The 17,562-nt window shown below is 39.2% G+C and overlaps 1 protein-coding gene across 1 annotated transcript in view; it reads left to right on the top strand.

Moving 5' to 3' along the window:
* ERP44 (endoplasmic reticulum protein 44) overlaps positions 1–17,562 on the top strand; it is a 126,690-nt gene that overhangs the window by 15,454 nt on the left and 93,674 nt on the right. The window contains exon 2 of the mRNA XM_030551576.1: positions 13,682–13,754. Coding sequence (XP_030407436.1) covers positions 13,682–13,754 — 73 coding nt within the window. The remainder of the gene's footprint in view (positions 1–13,681; positions 13,755–17,562) is intronic.

Below are 17,562 nucleotides of genomic sequence, written 5' to 3'. Positions count from 1 at the left end.
GCGAAGCACACTGGGCTATCTGTGCATAGTACACCACATTTTCCATTGATGCAACCACTTGTGGATACGTACAGCACTGACACAAACAGCCAAGTATGCATGTATGTGAATGATATACAAAAGTTGTTGGCAGTATGCCAACGAAACTCACATTGACCAAACTTTGGTGTATAGATACGGCCTTAGTGTGGGAAGAGGAATAAACGGGGGCCAGGTCTACACATAAAAAATAAAATCGACTTAGCTATATCACTCAGGGCTGTGAAAAATTTCACTCCCTGTATGACATAGTTAGGTCAACCTAACCCCCTGTGTAGATGTGGCTATGTTGACTGATGAATTCTTCCCTTGACCTAGCAGCCACCTCTTGGAGAGGTGAATTACCTACATCAACAGGAAAAAAGCTTTCTGTTGATGTAGGAAGCATCTTCACTGCAGCAGCACAGTTGCAGAACTGTAATGGTTGTACTGTAGACTGTATTCTAAGTAAACAGAGTTCAATATAGGTTATATGTTCAGAGAAACTTAGATGGAGAACACCAAAGTGGGAAACTATAAAGAATTCATTCTAAGAATTATACTCCCTTTAAAACAAAGGTGAGAGTCAGCTTCTGCTCTCTTCAGATTTAGCCCTATTGATCAGAGCAGGAATTCTCAAACTTCATTGCGCTGCGACCCCCTTCTGACAACAAAAATTGTTGCATGACCCCAGGAGGGGAGACTGAAGCCTGAGCCCACCTAAGCCCTGCCGCACCATGTGAGGGGGAGTCAAAGCCAAAGCCTCACTGCCCCCAGGGGGTGAGGGGCCTGAAGCCTGTAAACTGAGCCCCATTGCCCAAGCCTGAAGCCCTCAGGCTTCGGCCCCAGACAGTGGGTCTCAGGCTTTGGCTTTAGCCCCTAGCCCCAGCAAGTGTAAGCCAGGCGACCCCATTAAAACAGGGTCCCAACCCACTGTGGGGTCCCAACCCACAGTTTGAGAACTACTGGATTAGATTAAAAGAACAATATTCTTTCTTAACTTTCCTGTCAAGTATTGCAGTAATTCTTGTTATCCTTATCAACCAATGTAATTACTTACTGTAGTAATTGGTGAGCCAGATATATTGAACCACTGATCACTGTTTGATTGAAATTGTAACCTTAATATGATCATTGCATTGTGTTATATATGAGTAGTTTAGGAAAATTAGAAGCAAATTAGCTAGTGACATATTTACTTAGTTTCATGTCTGTTTCATGTCTGCTTGCTTCTTCTTTTAATGAGTCCATTAGAGCACACTAGACTGATTCCTCTCTCAAAATCTCATTGCAGGAAAACAACCTATTTAAAGGTAAAGGTAGTTCCTGGACTCATATTTTAATTTGACTGACATTTTGTTACCACTACAGAAGTTTAGATGTACAAAATGAAAACTAGTATATCTAGAGCCGGGCTCCTCAATACATCTAAATGTGCCCGTGTCCTGGCCGGCAGTGGAGCATCCACCGAAATGCCGCCGAATTTTTGCGGCATTTTGGCAGCAATGCCTCTCAATGACACTGCTTGTCGCCGACAAGTGACATGATTGAGAGAGGTTGCCGCCAAAGTACCGCAGAATTTCAGCGGCATTTCGGCGTATGCTCCACCGCCACCACAGTCCTTCGTCTGGCGCCTGCCAGACAAAAAGGTTGGGGACCACTGATGTAGAGTAATCCTTTCAGGAATTAGGAAGCTACAGAAAGTAGACGTCCATAGATCCTTACAGTTAAGAGAGTACTTGACTTGAACACCAGATTGATGGATGTCGCCCAATGTCTGTTCCTCTTTGAAATTAAACTCTGATGAGAAACAGTCAAATGAAAAAAAGTCTTATTCAATTACATCATGTAATGAGAGACAGCTAAAAACTGACAAGTTTTTGAAGTGCTTATATCCCAATGCTAGAAGTCTAAATAATAAGATGAACTAGAGTACTTCATATTAAATGCAGATATTGATGTAATAGGCATCCCAGAAACTTGATGGAATGAGGATAATCAATGGGGCGCAGTAATACCAGGGTACAAAATATATTGGAAGGGGACAGACCATGTCATGCTGGAGGGGAGAGGTGGTGGCACTATATGTGAAGGAAAGTGTAGAATCAAATGAAGTAAAAATCTTAAATGAACCAAACTGTACCATAGAATCTCTATGGATTGTAATTCCATGCTCGAATAATAAGAATATCGCAGTAGGGATATATTACTACTGCGACCAGCTGACCTGTGAAATGCTCAGGGAGATTAGAGAGGCTATTAAAATAAAAAAACTCAATGGGAGATTTCAACCATCCCCATATTGACTGGGTACATATCACCTCAGGATGGGATGTAGACATAAAATTTCTTAACACCTTAAATGACTGTTTCTTGGAGCAGCTAGTCCTGGAACCCACAAGAGGAGAGGCTATTCTTGATTTAGTCCTAAGTGGAGCACAGAATCAGGTGCAAGAGGTGAATGTAGCTGGACCGTTTGGTAATAGTGACCACAATATAATTAAATTTAACATCTCTGTTGTGGGGAAAACACCACAGCAGCCCAACACTATAGCATTTAATTTCAGAAAGGGGAACGCCACAAAAATGAGGAAGTTAGTTAAACAGAAATTTAAAGGGTACAGCATCAGAAGTAAAATCCCTGCAAGCTGCATGGAAGCTTTTTAAAGACACCATAATAAAGGCTCAACTTAAATGTATACCCCACATTAAAAAAGATAGTAAGAGACCCAAAAGAGTGCCACCGTGGCTAAACAACAAAGTAAGAGAAGCAGTGAGAGGCAAAAAGGCATCTTTTAAAAAGTGGAAGTTAAATTCTAGTAAGGAAAATACAAAGGAGCATAAACTCTGGCAAACGAAGTGTAAAAATATAATTAGGAAGGCCGAAAAAGACTTTGAAGAACAGCTAGGCAAAGACTAAAAGTAACAGCAAAAAATTTTTAAGTACTTAAGAATCAGGAAGCCTGTTAAACAACCAGTGTGGCCACTGGATAATTGAAATGCTAAAGGGGCACTCAAGGATGATAAGGCCAACTAAATGTAACGAAGGGTATGTCTACACTACGAAATTAGGTCAAATTTTTAGAAGTGATTTTTTTACAAATCATTTTATACAGTTGACTGTGTCTCCCCACACAAAGTGCTCTAAGTGCATTAAGTCAGTGGACCGCATCCACAGTTCCGAGGTTAGCGTCGACTTCCGGAGCGTTTCACTGTGGGTAACTATCCCACAGTTCCCTCAGTCTCCGCTGCCCACTAGAATTCTGGGTTGAGATCACAATGCCTGATGGTGCAAAAACAGTGTCGCAGGTGGTAGTGGGTACATGTTGTCAGACCCCCCTCTCCCTCCGTGAAAGCAACGACAGACAATCGTTTCACGCCTTTTTTCCTGGGTTACCTGCACAGACGCCATACCACGGCAAGCATGGAGCCCGCTCAGCTCTCCGTCACCATACGTCTCCTGGGTGCTGGCAGACGTGGGACTGGATTGCTACACAGCAGCAGCTCATTGCCTTTTGGCAGCAGATGGTGCATTACGATTGGTAGCCATAGTCGTCGTATTCCTGGGTGCTCTTTTAGCCGACCTCAGTGAGGTTGGTCAGGGTGCTTGGGCAGGCCTGGGAGCGACTCAGCCAGGTCATTCCCATCTTCTGCCGAGCACCCAGGAGGTGATGATGGCTAGCACTCGTACTGCACCATCTGCTGGCGAGTAGCCAGGAGATAATGATGGCTAACAATCATAATTCAGCATCTTCTGCTGAGCACCCAGGAGATGATGATGACTAGCAGTTGTATTGCACTGTCTGCTGCCAGCCTAAGATGTAAAAGATAGATGGATCAAAACAAGAAATTGACTCGATTTGTTTTGTGAACTCAACAGCCTGCTGAGGGTTTTGAGTTCAATCCTTGAAGAGGCCATTCTCTGTGACAGTTGTTAGTGTTTCTCCTTGATGCAAAGCCATCCCCAGCAATGTGCACATCATGCTGATGAGCTCTGTAAACACGCTGGCCAAACAAGAAATGAAATTCAAAAGTTGGCGGGCCTTTTCCTGTCTACCTGGCCAGTGCATCTGAGTTGAGAGCGCTGTCCAGAGCAGTCACAATGGAGCACTCTGGGATAGCTCCCGGAGGCCAATACCGTTGAATTGCATCCATGTTATCCCAAACTCAACCCAGCAAAGCCGATTTCAGCTCTAATCCCCTCGTCGGAGGTGGAGTAAAGAAATTGATTTAAAGAGCCTATTAAGTCAGAAAAAAGGGCTTCATTGTGTGGACGGGTCCAGGGTTAACTCGGGGTAATGCTGCTAAATTTGACCTAAAGTCGTAGTGTAGACCAGGTCTTAATGAATTCTTTGCATCAGTGTTCACACTTGAGGATGTGAGGAGATTCCTAAACCTGAGCCATTCTTTTTAGATGACAGATCTGAGGAAATGTCCCAGATTGAGGTGTCATTAGAGGAAAATTTTGAACAAATTGATTAACTAAATGGTAATAAATCACAAACCAGATGGTATTCACCCAAGAGTTCTGAAGAAACTCACATGTGAAATTGCAGGACTGCTAATTGTAGTCTGTAACCTATCATTCAAATGAGCTTCTATACCAAATGACTGGAGGACAACTAATGTGACACCAATTTTTAAAAAAGGCTCCAGAGGTGACTCCAGCAATTACAGGCTGGTGAGCCTGATTTCAGTACCGGGCGAACTGGTTGAAACTATTGTAAAGAACAACATTGTCAGACTCATAGATGGGCATAATTTGTTGGGGAAGAGTCAACGTGTTTTTTGTAGAGGGAAATAATGTCTCACCAATCTACTAGAATTCTTTGAGGGGGTCAGCAAGCATGTGGACAAAGGGGATCGAGTGGAGATAGTGTATTTAGATTTTTCAGAAAGCCTTTGACAAGGTCCCACACCAAAGGCTCTTAAGCAAAGTAAGCAGTCATCGAATAAGAGGGAAGGTCCTCTCCTGGACTGGTAACTGGTTAAAAGATATGAAACAAAGGGTAGGAATAAATGGTCATTTTTTAGAATGGAGAGAGAGAGAAATAGTGGTGTCTCCCAAGGGTCTATGCTGGGCCCAGTCCTATTCAACATATTCTTAAATGATCTGGATAAAGGGGTAAACAGTGAGGTGGCAAACTTTGCAGATGATACAAAACTATTCAAGATAGTTAAGTCTCAGGCAGACTGCGAAGAGCTACAAAAGGATCTCTCAAAACTGGGTGGCTGGGCAACAAAATGGCAAATGAAATTTGGAGTTGATAAATGCAAAGTAATGCACATTGGAAAACATAATCCCAACTATACATACTGCATGCAGATGTGGTCGCTCCACCTCAAAAAAATATACTGGAATTGGAAAAGGTTCAGAAAGGGGCACCAAAATGATTAGGGGTATGGAATGGCTGCTGTATGAGGAGAGATTAATAAGACTGGGACATTTCCGCTTGGAAAAGAGAAGACTACGGTGGGATATGGTTGATGTCTATAAAATCATGACTGGTGTGAATTAAGGAAGTGTTATTTACTCCTTCTTATAATACAAGAACTAGGGGTCACCAAATGAAATTAATAGGCAGCAGGTTTAAAACAAACAAAAGGAAGTATTTTTCCATACAACACACAGTCAACCTGTGGAACTCCTTGCCAGAGGATGTTGTGATGGCCAAGAATATATCAGGGTTCAAAAAAGAACTAGATAAATTCATGGAGGATAAGTCCATCAATGGCTGTTAACCAGGATAGGCAGGGATGGTGTCCATAGCCTCTGTTTGCCAGAAGCTGGGAATGGGCGACAAGGAATGGGTCACTTGATGATTTTCTGTCCTTTCCCTCTGGGTCACCTGGCATTGGCCACTATCAGAAGACAGGATACTGGGCTAGATGGACCTTTGGTCTGACCCAGTATGGCCGTTCTTGTATTCTTATAATAGTGATGACTAGTTGTTATAGATTTAAAAATCCAGTTAATAACTTTCTTTTCCTGACATAGATGGTCATGGCTAACTAATCAAATACTAAAGTGAGAAAGCAAAAATTGAGGCACGGCTTCATCCAGGGAGGGAATGTCAATAGAAAATGAAATGTCATCTTTTCTGTATTCAATTAATTCTAGGGAAAGTGGTTCTTGAGTCTCGTTTAGATGTTGTTTAATAATAAAGCACCTACACTTTTTTTGAGAGAATGTTAAAAGTTGGATTTGTTGTGGAGCCAAATTAATAAAAAACAAACTTCAAGTACAACTTATTTTTTTAATTGCATTTTAGAAGGCATTTTAGCAGAACTGACCCTACCTTATTTTTCCAAAGAAAGATATTTTTTAAATGTAATAGATAAAAATGTATTGAAAAGCCTTATAACAGTCTAGTTAGAACTATCAAAACAAATCCAGAAGATTGAATTAATTAATTAGGAAATATTTCTAGAAAGGTGGAACCTGACTAGCTCATTGGTTAATGAAGCAGCAAAAGTTTAGTGTACTGTAGTAATGGAAATATGTAGTAATTTAGATACCTAGATCGTTTTTTTCATCATTTTCTTCCTGTCACACACGTCATGAAAACAATCCAGCTTCTTTCCACCTGAATAGGATCTCTTGTCATAGCCAATTCCAGACACCTAAGGATAACATTTGTTATGATTTGGGGTGCAGAATCAGTACAATCTGGAATTTCATAAATTCAAAGATATTTGAAATCTTGCCTTGATTTTACACTTCTTGGTGTTTTTTCCAGCAAAGAGTTCTGTTTGATCAATGATTTTAAGTTTGGCTAGTTCTTTTCAAGCTTTTTTGTTTTCTTTAAACAAAGAATGCGTGTGGTCTAATTGTTGTTTGTTACTGAACAATTTTAGCTAAAGATGAGTTTCCCAAAATGACTCCACTTTCTTTCATATTGGTGAGACCAATTTTTGTAGGGATCAAGACAGTCTCTTTCAAAGAGCTTTTCGGGTTCTCTTTTGTGTAGGTGGCATTTTGGAGGGGCTAAATGGAACTTTTGTTCCTGCAACTGGAAAAAGTCTGAACTGCATCTGGTTCCTTTTTTTGTTTTTGTGTTTTTTTAAATCCCCCACTGTTGTGGTTACTTCTGTAAAGTGGATCAGATATGTTCTTTTCCTGTCTATAGGGGTAGCAGAAGGTTTGCAATGCATTTAGCAAAGCTTTTCAGGTGCTCCAGTTGCATTCTACCTTTTTTAATTTAAAAAATATATATATCTAAAACTACCCATATTTAACATATTGCTCTGTTTGTCTAATGACTCCAGGGCAACTGTTACAGAACAATTTAGCCCAAATAGATATGTCAGCTCTCACAATAATTACTAAATATAAGGCTAGAAATACCAGGTTCGAATAAGAAAACATAATACAAATAATCTAGATTGGTTTGTGTTAGTTGTTGTCCCAAATTAGTGATTGTAACTACAGTAGATAGATTTTTTTTTATTTAGTGGCTTTATTTATGTTTATATTTTTCAGATCAAGTTGTAGCTATAGCGGTTGTACAAAAATATGAATAGTAGAAAAAATATTTTCATGTTGTAATTATGAAAAGTTGCTGCTTCCACATTTTTTTCAGTAAAAACTTTTAGGAAGAGATATGTTCCTAGAGACCTCTTTATAGTACAAAACATAGCAAACAGTATTGTGCTTAATCACCAAATAAGGACTGGCAGTATTCAATAAATCTTAATTATGGGAATGTTCAGGATCACTCTTTGGTGTTTCTGTTCCAATTAAGGGTTGAATTGTCTGCACTGTCAGTTTCAGTGCTACTTTCTCCTGAGATTGCTCACAATTTGTATCCAGCTACAACAGGGTGCAAACCCTTGTGCTTCCTGTTGCCTGCCAGGTTAATGCAAATCTCAAAGCAGCAGAAGATTAGTGCTGTGCAGAAAGGGAAATGTACCTGGGAACTGAAAGTCAGCCACAGAATCCTGTGGGGTTAGGGTTTCTGATAGTAGCTCCAGTATGTCAATCTGGATTAGAAATAGGATAGAGCTGTTTGCCAGGCACAAAAATAATTTCCTGGTAGAGAGGAGAGGCAGCTGGTCATGTGCCTTTAGCAGAAAGAAAGATAAATGAAAGGTTTAGTGAGAATAAACTAAGCTATTGCTGTTAGTTGCCTTGCAAATGCAATGCTTATTAGAAACCATGATACCCCAGGGAATAATAGATTACCTATATCCTCCAAACAGTTTACATTGGAAGTGAAGACCTTTATTTCATTATGTGAATTTCAAAAAAGAAAGAGAACCTGAAATAGACAGGTCTAGTCTAGTGCTTGCTTTTTAAAATTGTCTTATCCACACACTCATTTAAACCACTTCAGTATTTTTCCAAGGAAGTAATTAAAATAAGAAATTTAGGGACAAATGGTCATTTTGCCTATCCAGGTCTGCCTCTTCTGTTCAGTTAGCAATTACTGTGTACAAACTGCAATTAATAGAGTAAAATGTGGCAGAAAGATTCCCTTAATAATCAGAGAAAAAAGTAAAGTAGTAGTAACATGGAACTCATTAATCTGAACATGCAGTGTGGGTATTGAGTAACATTACTGTCATATTAGGATAAACAAAATGGTGCATAGTTGGGGTTGGAACAGATATTAAACCCTTGTGCTTCAGGGCATAAGTCAAACCCTGCATGACAGAGGTAAGGGACTTTATTTTTTCTATTGTGTACATTATTCTGTAACTGCCCCTATAGGGTATTTTGCACCTTGCTCTGAAGCAAGAGATGGGATCCTGGACTAGATGGATCATGGTCTAATCCAGTGTGGCAAGTCCTTTATTAAGATCAGCCAATTTTATCTTGTCTTTTTCCATTATATTTACCCTAAAGTCCCACCTATACCAGGTACAGCCAAGTCAGCAGATCTGTTCAAATTTGTGGTCTTCATTGGGCATGTCCAAGGTTTTAGCCTGTATATGGAATATGAGCAAAGTACCACTGATGCAACAATTTGGTTCAGTGTTATATGCAGTTCCCTTGATTTGAACGTATTGTAGATATGCCCTAATTTCCTGTTCCTTTTGACCATACTTGGCTTGCTCTTCCACTGAAACTTTTAGAGGAGGAAACTGCTATTAAAAGGTACATAGGAACTGTTAATAAGAAGCCCAGATTACTCCATGTTCTATTTACGTGTATGTTTATCTCAAGATCAGTCCATTTTTAAGTTTTGAATGTACAAAAAGTCTCCTTTTCATGCTGACAAGCATTCTCCCCTCCCCCATTCTTCTGTCTCTCAAGAATAGGGGAACAGATCTCACTGAGACTTTCCACCAAAAATTACATTTGGGTTGAAACAAAGTATTAAGTTAACTACAAGAAGAACTTTTTAGAAAGTTATGAGGTTACAAATAGACCCAATGAAACTCTAAAATAGCCCTTTCTTAGTAGTAAGTATCATAATAGTCATTTATATGATAAAGTTCTTGGAGACCATTGAAGGTGTATTCCATGAAACTCTGTTGGTGAAAAGGTTTTTGTAATGGATTCATTGGCTGAGTTGAGTTAATTTGTTTCTGTTGGATGTTTGATTTTAAGAGCTTCTGTGTGTATTCTACTATTATAAGATTAAGTGTCAAGGTATCTAGAGGTCTTATAGGTGTCTTTTTTATTATTACTTAGTCTACATAAATATTTTTAAATGTACAACTACTTTCTGATTACCAAAATATTTTTGTTCTGGCACATTTTGTTTAGCAGCATGCTTTTAAAAGCATACCTTCAATGCCTGTTTTTAAACAAGAATGCAATTGACATTCAGAGATGATTTCCTCAAGAGAATCTTGTTTGTTGCCCAAGGGTGGCATTCATAGACTTCACTAGAAGCCAAGATAAAATTTGTCAGAACTGTGTAGCTTCTTAGCGATTTAAATAAGGAAATGGTATCTCCCTTCATGTTTAATATTCATAGTACTTTAAAAAAAAACTCTCATTTCATGGGACAGCAGGATTATTGGGTCAAAAGGCGATGTTTTCTTGCCTTGGGCAGTTGATATATTAAAAACCTCTGAACTGAACATAAGCCTTGCATATTGATTGACATAATGTTTCATATGAGAAGATAGACACTTCCTTTTTTACATTTAGCCTTATTATCCATCCACTGTGAAGGTTTTGGCATCCTCAGCTGTTGTTTTGTCAATATGTTGATATATCACAACTTTTTAGAAAGATATTGGACTTCATTCTTCTATACTGTTCGTGAGAAATGGAATATTTCAGTAGATTCAGACTAATGGAGCTTTTGGGAAAGGTATACTGTACACTAGTTTAAACAAAAATGAGAAATGAGTGTGTAAGTGCCACTCTATCTTCACTGCAGTATCTGAAGATTCTGTTTTTTGGGCTTTGTTTCAAGAGAGACAGCTAGTTGTACTAAACCTTGATGCAATAACAGACTTGGAGGAAGCAACCAAACATATTAGTTTTGCTTTAAGGCTTCTCTCTTTGAAGGATTTGCCTCAGGTGTTTGTACTGGGAAATGCTAGCTTATATTTTGTTTCTCTGGATTGGGGTATGGTTTTATCTTGGTTAGTGAACTCTGTACTTGGTTTTCAGTTAAGTACATGCACTTGGTGATAAGGTGTATTTTACAAATATAAATACAAAAACTTAGGGAGTTCCTGCTCCATTTAAAGTAAGCATATCTTACTAAACACCATGATAATGTAAAACTAATATTTTGACTCTGAAACCAGGTTACCACAATAAACATGCAGGTGATAAAATTTGTTTTCAGAAGTTCTGGCCACTGCTACAGTAACACTGTGCTAACGACTGATTTGTGGCTTTAAGAAATTCAAGTCTTTCAAGTGTATATGTCAGGGGATCTGAAATGCTGAAACCAAAGTGCAGGTGGAGAATCACACAGAAGCCTGTCACAAAGGTTCCTCTGGAGACCTGTATGGTACATCTTAGAAGGTCCCACTTTCTGGAGGTTTTTTCTTGGGTTTTTCAAGCAGTGATTCTCTTTTCTCTTTATCATCCTTCTAAAATTATTACAACTGGAGTTAGTTCAGCTGTCCCTAATTAATCTTCAGCCTATCCAACAAAACCAGAGCAGCGTGGTAATATCTGACAATATCACTGTGGTTGCATATGTCTTACACAAGTGGAGTAAAATGAAAGAAGATATCTGGATATCATGTTGTTGTCTCAATGGGAAGAACATCACAGGAGAGTAGTCCCAAAACCCAGTAGTCTTCAGGAAAATAATTTCAGACTTAGCTCTTTGGGACCTCACAATTCTACAGTAAGGGTAAATCTAATTTGTGGAGCAAAACAGAACATTTTCTGGAGCTTGGTTGAGACTGTGGAATGAACTCTTCCAGGAATTAAGGACCATCACAAGCCTCCACCTTCCACTCCAAGTGCAAGGTGCATTTTGTTGACCTTGCTTTCTGTAATGTAAATATATAGTAATGTATACATTTTTAAAAAACGAAACTGAAGTTCTACCACATCAAGACACCCCAGTGCGCAAACTATTCTCCCTAACAAGACAACAAGCGAGACAGATGTATAGCCACATTGCTTAATACCTAGCTGGAAGGCCCTCTGATACCATGGTGATGACCCTGGTATAAGAACCTATATAGACTAGAATAGAATTTCAAGACTTCAACAGTCCCCAGAGAGAGGGACTGAAAAAATAGCTAATGTAGATGCACTGTCTCTGTAATAAACATCTTGCTTTCTATAATCTTTCCCTAGATACCACTGTTTTTCAGAAAATCAAAAATGACCAGGTTGAGTGATACAGATAATGCCTTACTGTTACATGTTACTTTGGTTTTCCAAGCTGATTTACATGTGCTTAAGTGGACATTCCAATGTTCCTAACATCTAGGGGAGACCTGTCACTTGAATTATGTTGATACTGGAATCTAGAAAACCTAAAATCAGTATTCTAGATGCTTAATGGGAATTGACAATAAAAGCTAGATAATCCCAACAGGGAAAAAAAGAGACCTTGCCAACATTCCTTCACATACCACTTGAAAAGTATAAGTAGATTTGGGACTGTAAATCTGATTTATGCTACAAGTACATCATTGCAAGTACTGTTATTGTGAGCCGAAATAAACTCAATTTCTACCCCAAATGAGGCAATTTTGTTTCTATTTTTTTCCCTTCTCCACCTTTCTTGGGATTCTTGGTCCACCTCTTCCTTTAAGGCTTTGTCTTAATTGACGCAAAGATCTCGCTATTTTTTTTAACAGCAAGATAACCATCACACAATAGTTTATCACTGTACTATCCTAAATGGAGATAGGGCACTTGTACAGTTCAGAATGAGGTAACTAGATGAGGTCAGCAATCTTATGCATCTGACGAAGTGGGTATTCACCCATGAAAGCTCGTGCTCCAAAACATCTGTTAGTCTATAAGGTGCCACAGGATTCTTTGCTGCTCCTACTGCCCTAGGGTTAACCTTGCCCCATTTACCTTGTGGTAAAAGTACAGTGTCTTGTCTCCACTATGTTTTTACAGTGGAATAGCTAATGAGTGTTAGTTATCCTGTGGTAAAATTTCTCCTATTTTGTCAGTGAAGATTTAGCTGTGCTGTGTCTTGTCTTTTATTCCGCCTTCCCTTCTGTGATTGCTGATTTCTGCTTTAGGAATGGCCTCTGCAGGAGACCATTCAACCCCTGTGTCTATGCACAAAAAGTGAAATTGTTAAGCTAGTGTGTTTTCTTCACACAGCTGAAAGTGAAACTGTCTAGCTCTCATATGTTTTCCTTTGGTGCTTTTGCCCCCTCTCTACCTTCCAGATTTCCCTGCCCCACAGAGGAATCTTAATCTTTGCAGAGAGGAGAATGGAAGGCAATGTGATACCCAAAACCTCATCTGTTTTTGATTATATCTTGTCTGGCTTGAAATGTTTTTTCTACATTTAACTGCTAATCACGCTATTAGACTCTTTTTTTAAAAAACAAATGGTAAGTAAATATGGATAGAACTTGGTATTGCCATTATAATTACATTGAGTCCAGCATGATTCTATGTGTAACTTAATTTTGTAATTGAAGCATCTAACTGTCATGGTGATAGGTTCTATAAACGTTTAATACAATTGAATGCCATTGCATTCAAGGACTGAAGAGATGTGAGGAACCATAGAAAATGAGGATTTGAAAACATAGCTAGTTTAGCTGGACACAATTGCAACTTAAAAAAAAAAACAAAAACCTCTTAGCTGGGCTAACACTGTATTCCTAAATCTTTCTCTGTGGAGTACGACAGTTGGATTGCTAATATGTGGCTTTCATTTCACTGCTAGGAGTAAATGGACTGGTCTCTGTTTTAAAAAATATAAATTTCTGAATAGAGATTTTTTTTTCTTCAAGGCATAGAAATTACCTGTAATATTTACTGAACATATTTAGAACTGAAAGAATAGGGAGAAAAATTGAATAGATTATAACCAGATAATATTTTAACTTCATGAGGGATTTATACATAGGTAAATAAAGTTTACTTAACAAATGTGTAGTGCCTTTTTCTGAAACTACTTGAGTTTTTGCTGTGTTATGTGTTGTCATTTTTAACCTATGATGTTTAAAATCTGTGAGATGCATTATTTATCGATGTTGAAACATTATAAATGTTAAATATAGATTTAAAACCTGTTTCTTTTTACAGGTATCTTGGCTTTTGAATCCAGCAAGAAGTGAAATAACAAGTCTAGACAGTGGAAACATAGATGACATTTTAAGTAAGTTACTTTAAAACTTCTTGTCTTTGCATGTGTCTACAACTGTTCTTTACTTGTGTGTAAAACATGGGTTATTGTCAGACTGACGTTTGAACAGTGCTTTGAAAATTGCTATATAAATAGAAGTGTAAAGTATTATACTTTTGTAAGTGTCTTTGTCCAGAATTGATTCTCTGAACGGGTTACTTAGAAAATTATCTTGCAGTTGTTTAAATTAAGATTTTAAGAGGCAAAGAAAAAACTTGATGTCTGAAATGAATACATTAGAGAATGTGGGAAGTGTGACGGGATCCCCCCGGGGTGCCACCTAGACCTGGGATACCACTCAGCCCTCTGACCCACCAACCTAGGCTCCTGTGCACACTGTGCTGCTGTGACAAGCTGCAGAATACTCCAATCTTGCACTTTCACCAGCATTCACACAAGAACGGATGCACCCAGCTGCAGTTACATGCAGGCTCTCCGACCACCAGCTTCCCAACCTAGGACCCTAGAGTAGTACCGTCCTTCCCTGGTCAAATCTGGCCAGTATACAGGTTTAATACCCAGTCTGTCTTTCCCTTAATGTGAAGAGGACCCCGCACAGCTTGTGGTAACCAAGCTGAGATTTCCCCTAGACGCCTTAGTCCAGGGGTCGGCAACCTTTCAGAAGTGGTGTGCCGAGTCTTCATTGATTCACTCTAATTTAAGGTTTCACGTGCCAGTCATACATGTTAATGTTTTTAGAAGGGCTCTTTCTATAAATCTATAATATATAACTAAACTATTATTGTATGTAAAGTAAATAAGATTTTTAAAATGTTTAAGAAGCTTCATTTAAAATTAAATTCAAATGCAGAGCCCCCTGGACTGATGGCCAGGACCCAGGCAGTGTGAGTGCTACTGAAAACCAGCTCATGTGCCACCTTTGGCACCTGTGCCATAGGTGCCTACCCCTGCATTAGTCAAATGCACGCTGGTTTGGGTTAAAATATAAAATAAGTTTATCTATAAAAAGATAGATTTTCAGTGATTATAAATGATAGCAAACAGATCAAAGCAAATTACCTATTAAATAAACAAAAATGCAAAATGAGCTTAACGTACTAGATAGGTTGGATATGAATTAGCAGATTCTCACCCTGAGTGATAAACAGGCTGGCAGATTCTTGAGCCACAAGCCTTTGCTTTGCAGCTTAGATTTCCTGGGTTTTCATCTGCAGGCTAGAAATCCCTTTAGCCTGGGACCATCACTTCCTCCAGTTCAGTCTCTTTTCCTCAGGTGTTTCCAGGTGTGTTGTTGTAGGGAGAGTGAGATACCATCATGATGTCATTTCCCCCATGTTATCTTCTTCCCACTTGCTGGAAAGCTCTTCTGCTGTGACCTGGGTCAAACAGTTCCCATTGTGTAGTGCTGTCTCTGAGAGGTTTTGATTGTACACAGTTCCTGGGGTAATCCTTGTGCTTGTGTGCATTTCCTCAATAAGCCATTAACGTTAGATGTTTTTACTGTTGTACCTGAAAGGCTGCTTGTGGGTGTTTTCAACCTCACAGCATGTTTCATATACATAGCCGAACTTCATAGCTTCACGTACAACGATAGCACATGCAATCCAATGAGGTATTAATGTCTAGCAGATCAAGACTTTTAGAATGATACCTCACAATGCATACTTTTTGCAAAACATATCCTAATTATATGACAGTGGTGAAAAAGAGTGTGCCAGGGTGTCGCAGGAAGATTTTATATAACAACAATCTGTCAATCAAATGTTTGAGAGAGATCATCAAGCAGCTGAAACCTGCAAAAGATCCTAGTAGTCTTCCTTGGATAAATTATGCTTTTATTCTTGTAAGTGGTACCCAGACACCACAGTTATTCACCCAATTGAAATACACAGACAAAAATTGACAAATCAGTTATTGCTGTCTTACTGTGTTTGCTTTATGCAATCAGATGTATGTTCCTTGCCTGAACATTCTTCATCTAGGACCTAATAGATACCCAATTTGCGTAAGGGTAAACTTTTGACTGTCCTTTGCCTGACTAAATTTTTCTGTGCACTTCAAATAGGTAAAGTAAAGTGGCTTTTTACTACCAGAAATTAGAACTGTAAAATAAAAAGGTTGTATAGTACTGCAGGCTTGTTTTGTATAGTTACCGTATGATTGTGAATTGGCCACTCTAGTTGTAAATTTCTTAAGTGGTAATCTGACAATGGAAATGGTGGAAGCCCTTTTCTAAAGACATTCGTCATTTTTTCCTGATATACATTTTAAATAGTCAGTTTCTTAATTTCATCCTACTACCCTTTTCAATAAGTGCTTCATGATTCTTTGGGCCACCTTAAATTCCTACATCTTCTGTGAATGTTCTTCAGCCTATTGGCAGCAAAGAATCCTGTGGCACCTTATAGACTAACAGACGTTTTGGAGCATGAGCTTTCGTGGGTGAATACCCACTTCCTCAGATGCATGCATCTGAGGAAGTGGGTATTCACCCACGAAAGCTCATGCTCCAAAACGTCTGTTAGTCTATAAGGTGCCACAGGATTCTTTGCTGCTTTTACAGATCCAGACTAACACGGCTACCCTCTGATACTTTAGCCTATTGAACACCACATAGACACACTCCTCAAAGGTAATTAGAGAAAATCTTAAATATGGCCAAACCTCACACTTACCTCTTCAATACCCCATGGACGTTTTGTTTCCATCCACCCTCTTCAATTCATACTCCCGGGAGAATTCTGCACCAAAAAATTTAAAATTCTACACACCATATTTAAAATTCTTCATATTTTATTTGTCAACAAAACAAAATATCACATCAGTTTCAATTATTTTGGTGATTTATTTAAAAATACCAGTCAGTAAATATGTCTGTAACAATACAGACAACAAAAAAAGGGTTCTCTTAGGAGCAGAGAATTAAAGAAACACCTATTACAACCCCGTTCCTGTTTCTCTGTTATGCTTTTGTTGGGCACTTCTTGGGGGAAAGCTCCACCTGTCCAATCTCAGACACCCGGTCTCCCTGCCCCGCAGAGCCCATCTGTGGGGCATCCTCCCAGCCCAGACACCTATACCCCCTAGCCCTGCCACAGAGCCCAGCTGCGGGGTGCCCCACCAGCCCAGACACCAGCATCCCCACTCCCCCCTCACTCCCCTTTCACAGAGCCAGAAAGAGAAACAGCCAGATGTTGGATCCTGATCTTGTACGCAGTTTTCTACACACCACTTCGTTCCTTCAGGACATGCTGGGAACTGCAGCTGCCTGGAATCCTCTAGCTCCCCTTCCCCCTGACAGTGTCCTGTATTTGCAAGTTGGAGAGCTGGGCTCTGCTGGATCCAGCCACCCCTAGTGGTGGCCAGCAACTGTGCAGCACCAATTCTGCAGGAGAAAATGAAATTCTGTGAACATTAATTCTGCACAAATTCTATATTGCACAGTAGTGCAGAATTCCCCCAGGAGTACATTCAATACCTTGTATTTTATCATTTTTTGTTTTTAATCTATCAGCCTGTTTCAGTCTGGATCTGAATCCAAGCCAATTTTTATTAATTTTGAGAGTAAGATTTCAAGAAAACACTATTTAAATGCTTTTCTGAAACCATTTTGTGTTCTGTTTATGTAGTAACTCTGACCTGAAGAAGAGCTCTGCGTGGCTTGAAAAGTTGTATCTCTCACCAACGGAAGTTGGTCCAATAAGAGATTACCTCATCCACCTTGTCTCATGTAGTAACTTTGTAATTATATCTGAAACCAATCTGGTTTGTCTCACGCAGTTTTTTTCTTGGCAACTAGTGCTGCTTGTTGACTATAGTG

The sequence above is a fragment of the Gopherus evgoodei genome, chromosome 2 (assembly GCF_007399415.2).
Source record: "Gopherus evgoodei ecotype Sinaloan lineage chromosome 2, rGopEvg1_v1.p, whole genome shotgun sequence".
In the NCBI taxonomy this organism is placed as follows: Eukaryota; Metazoa; Chordata; order Testudines; family Testudinidae; genus Gopherus; species Gopherus evgoodei.
The sequence above is the reverse complement of the archived record's forward strand: the minus strand, read 5'-3'. Positions and strand labels throughout refer to the sequence as shown.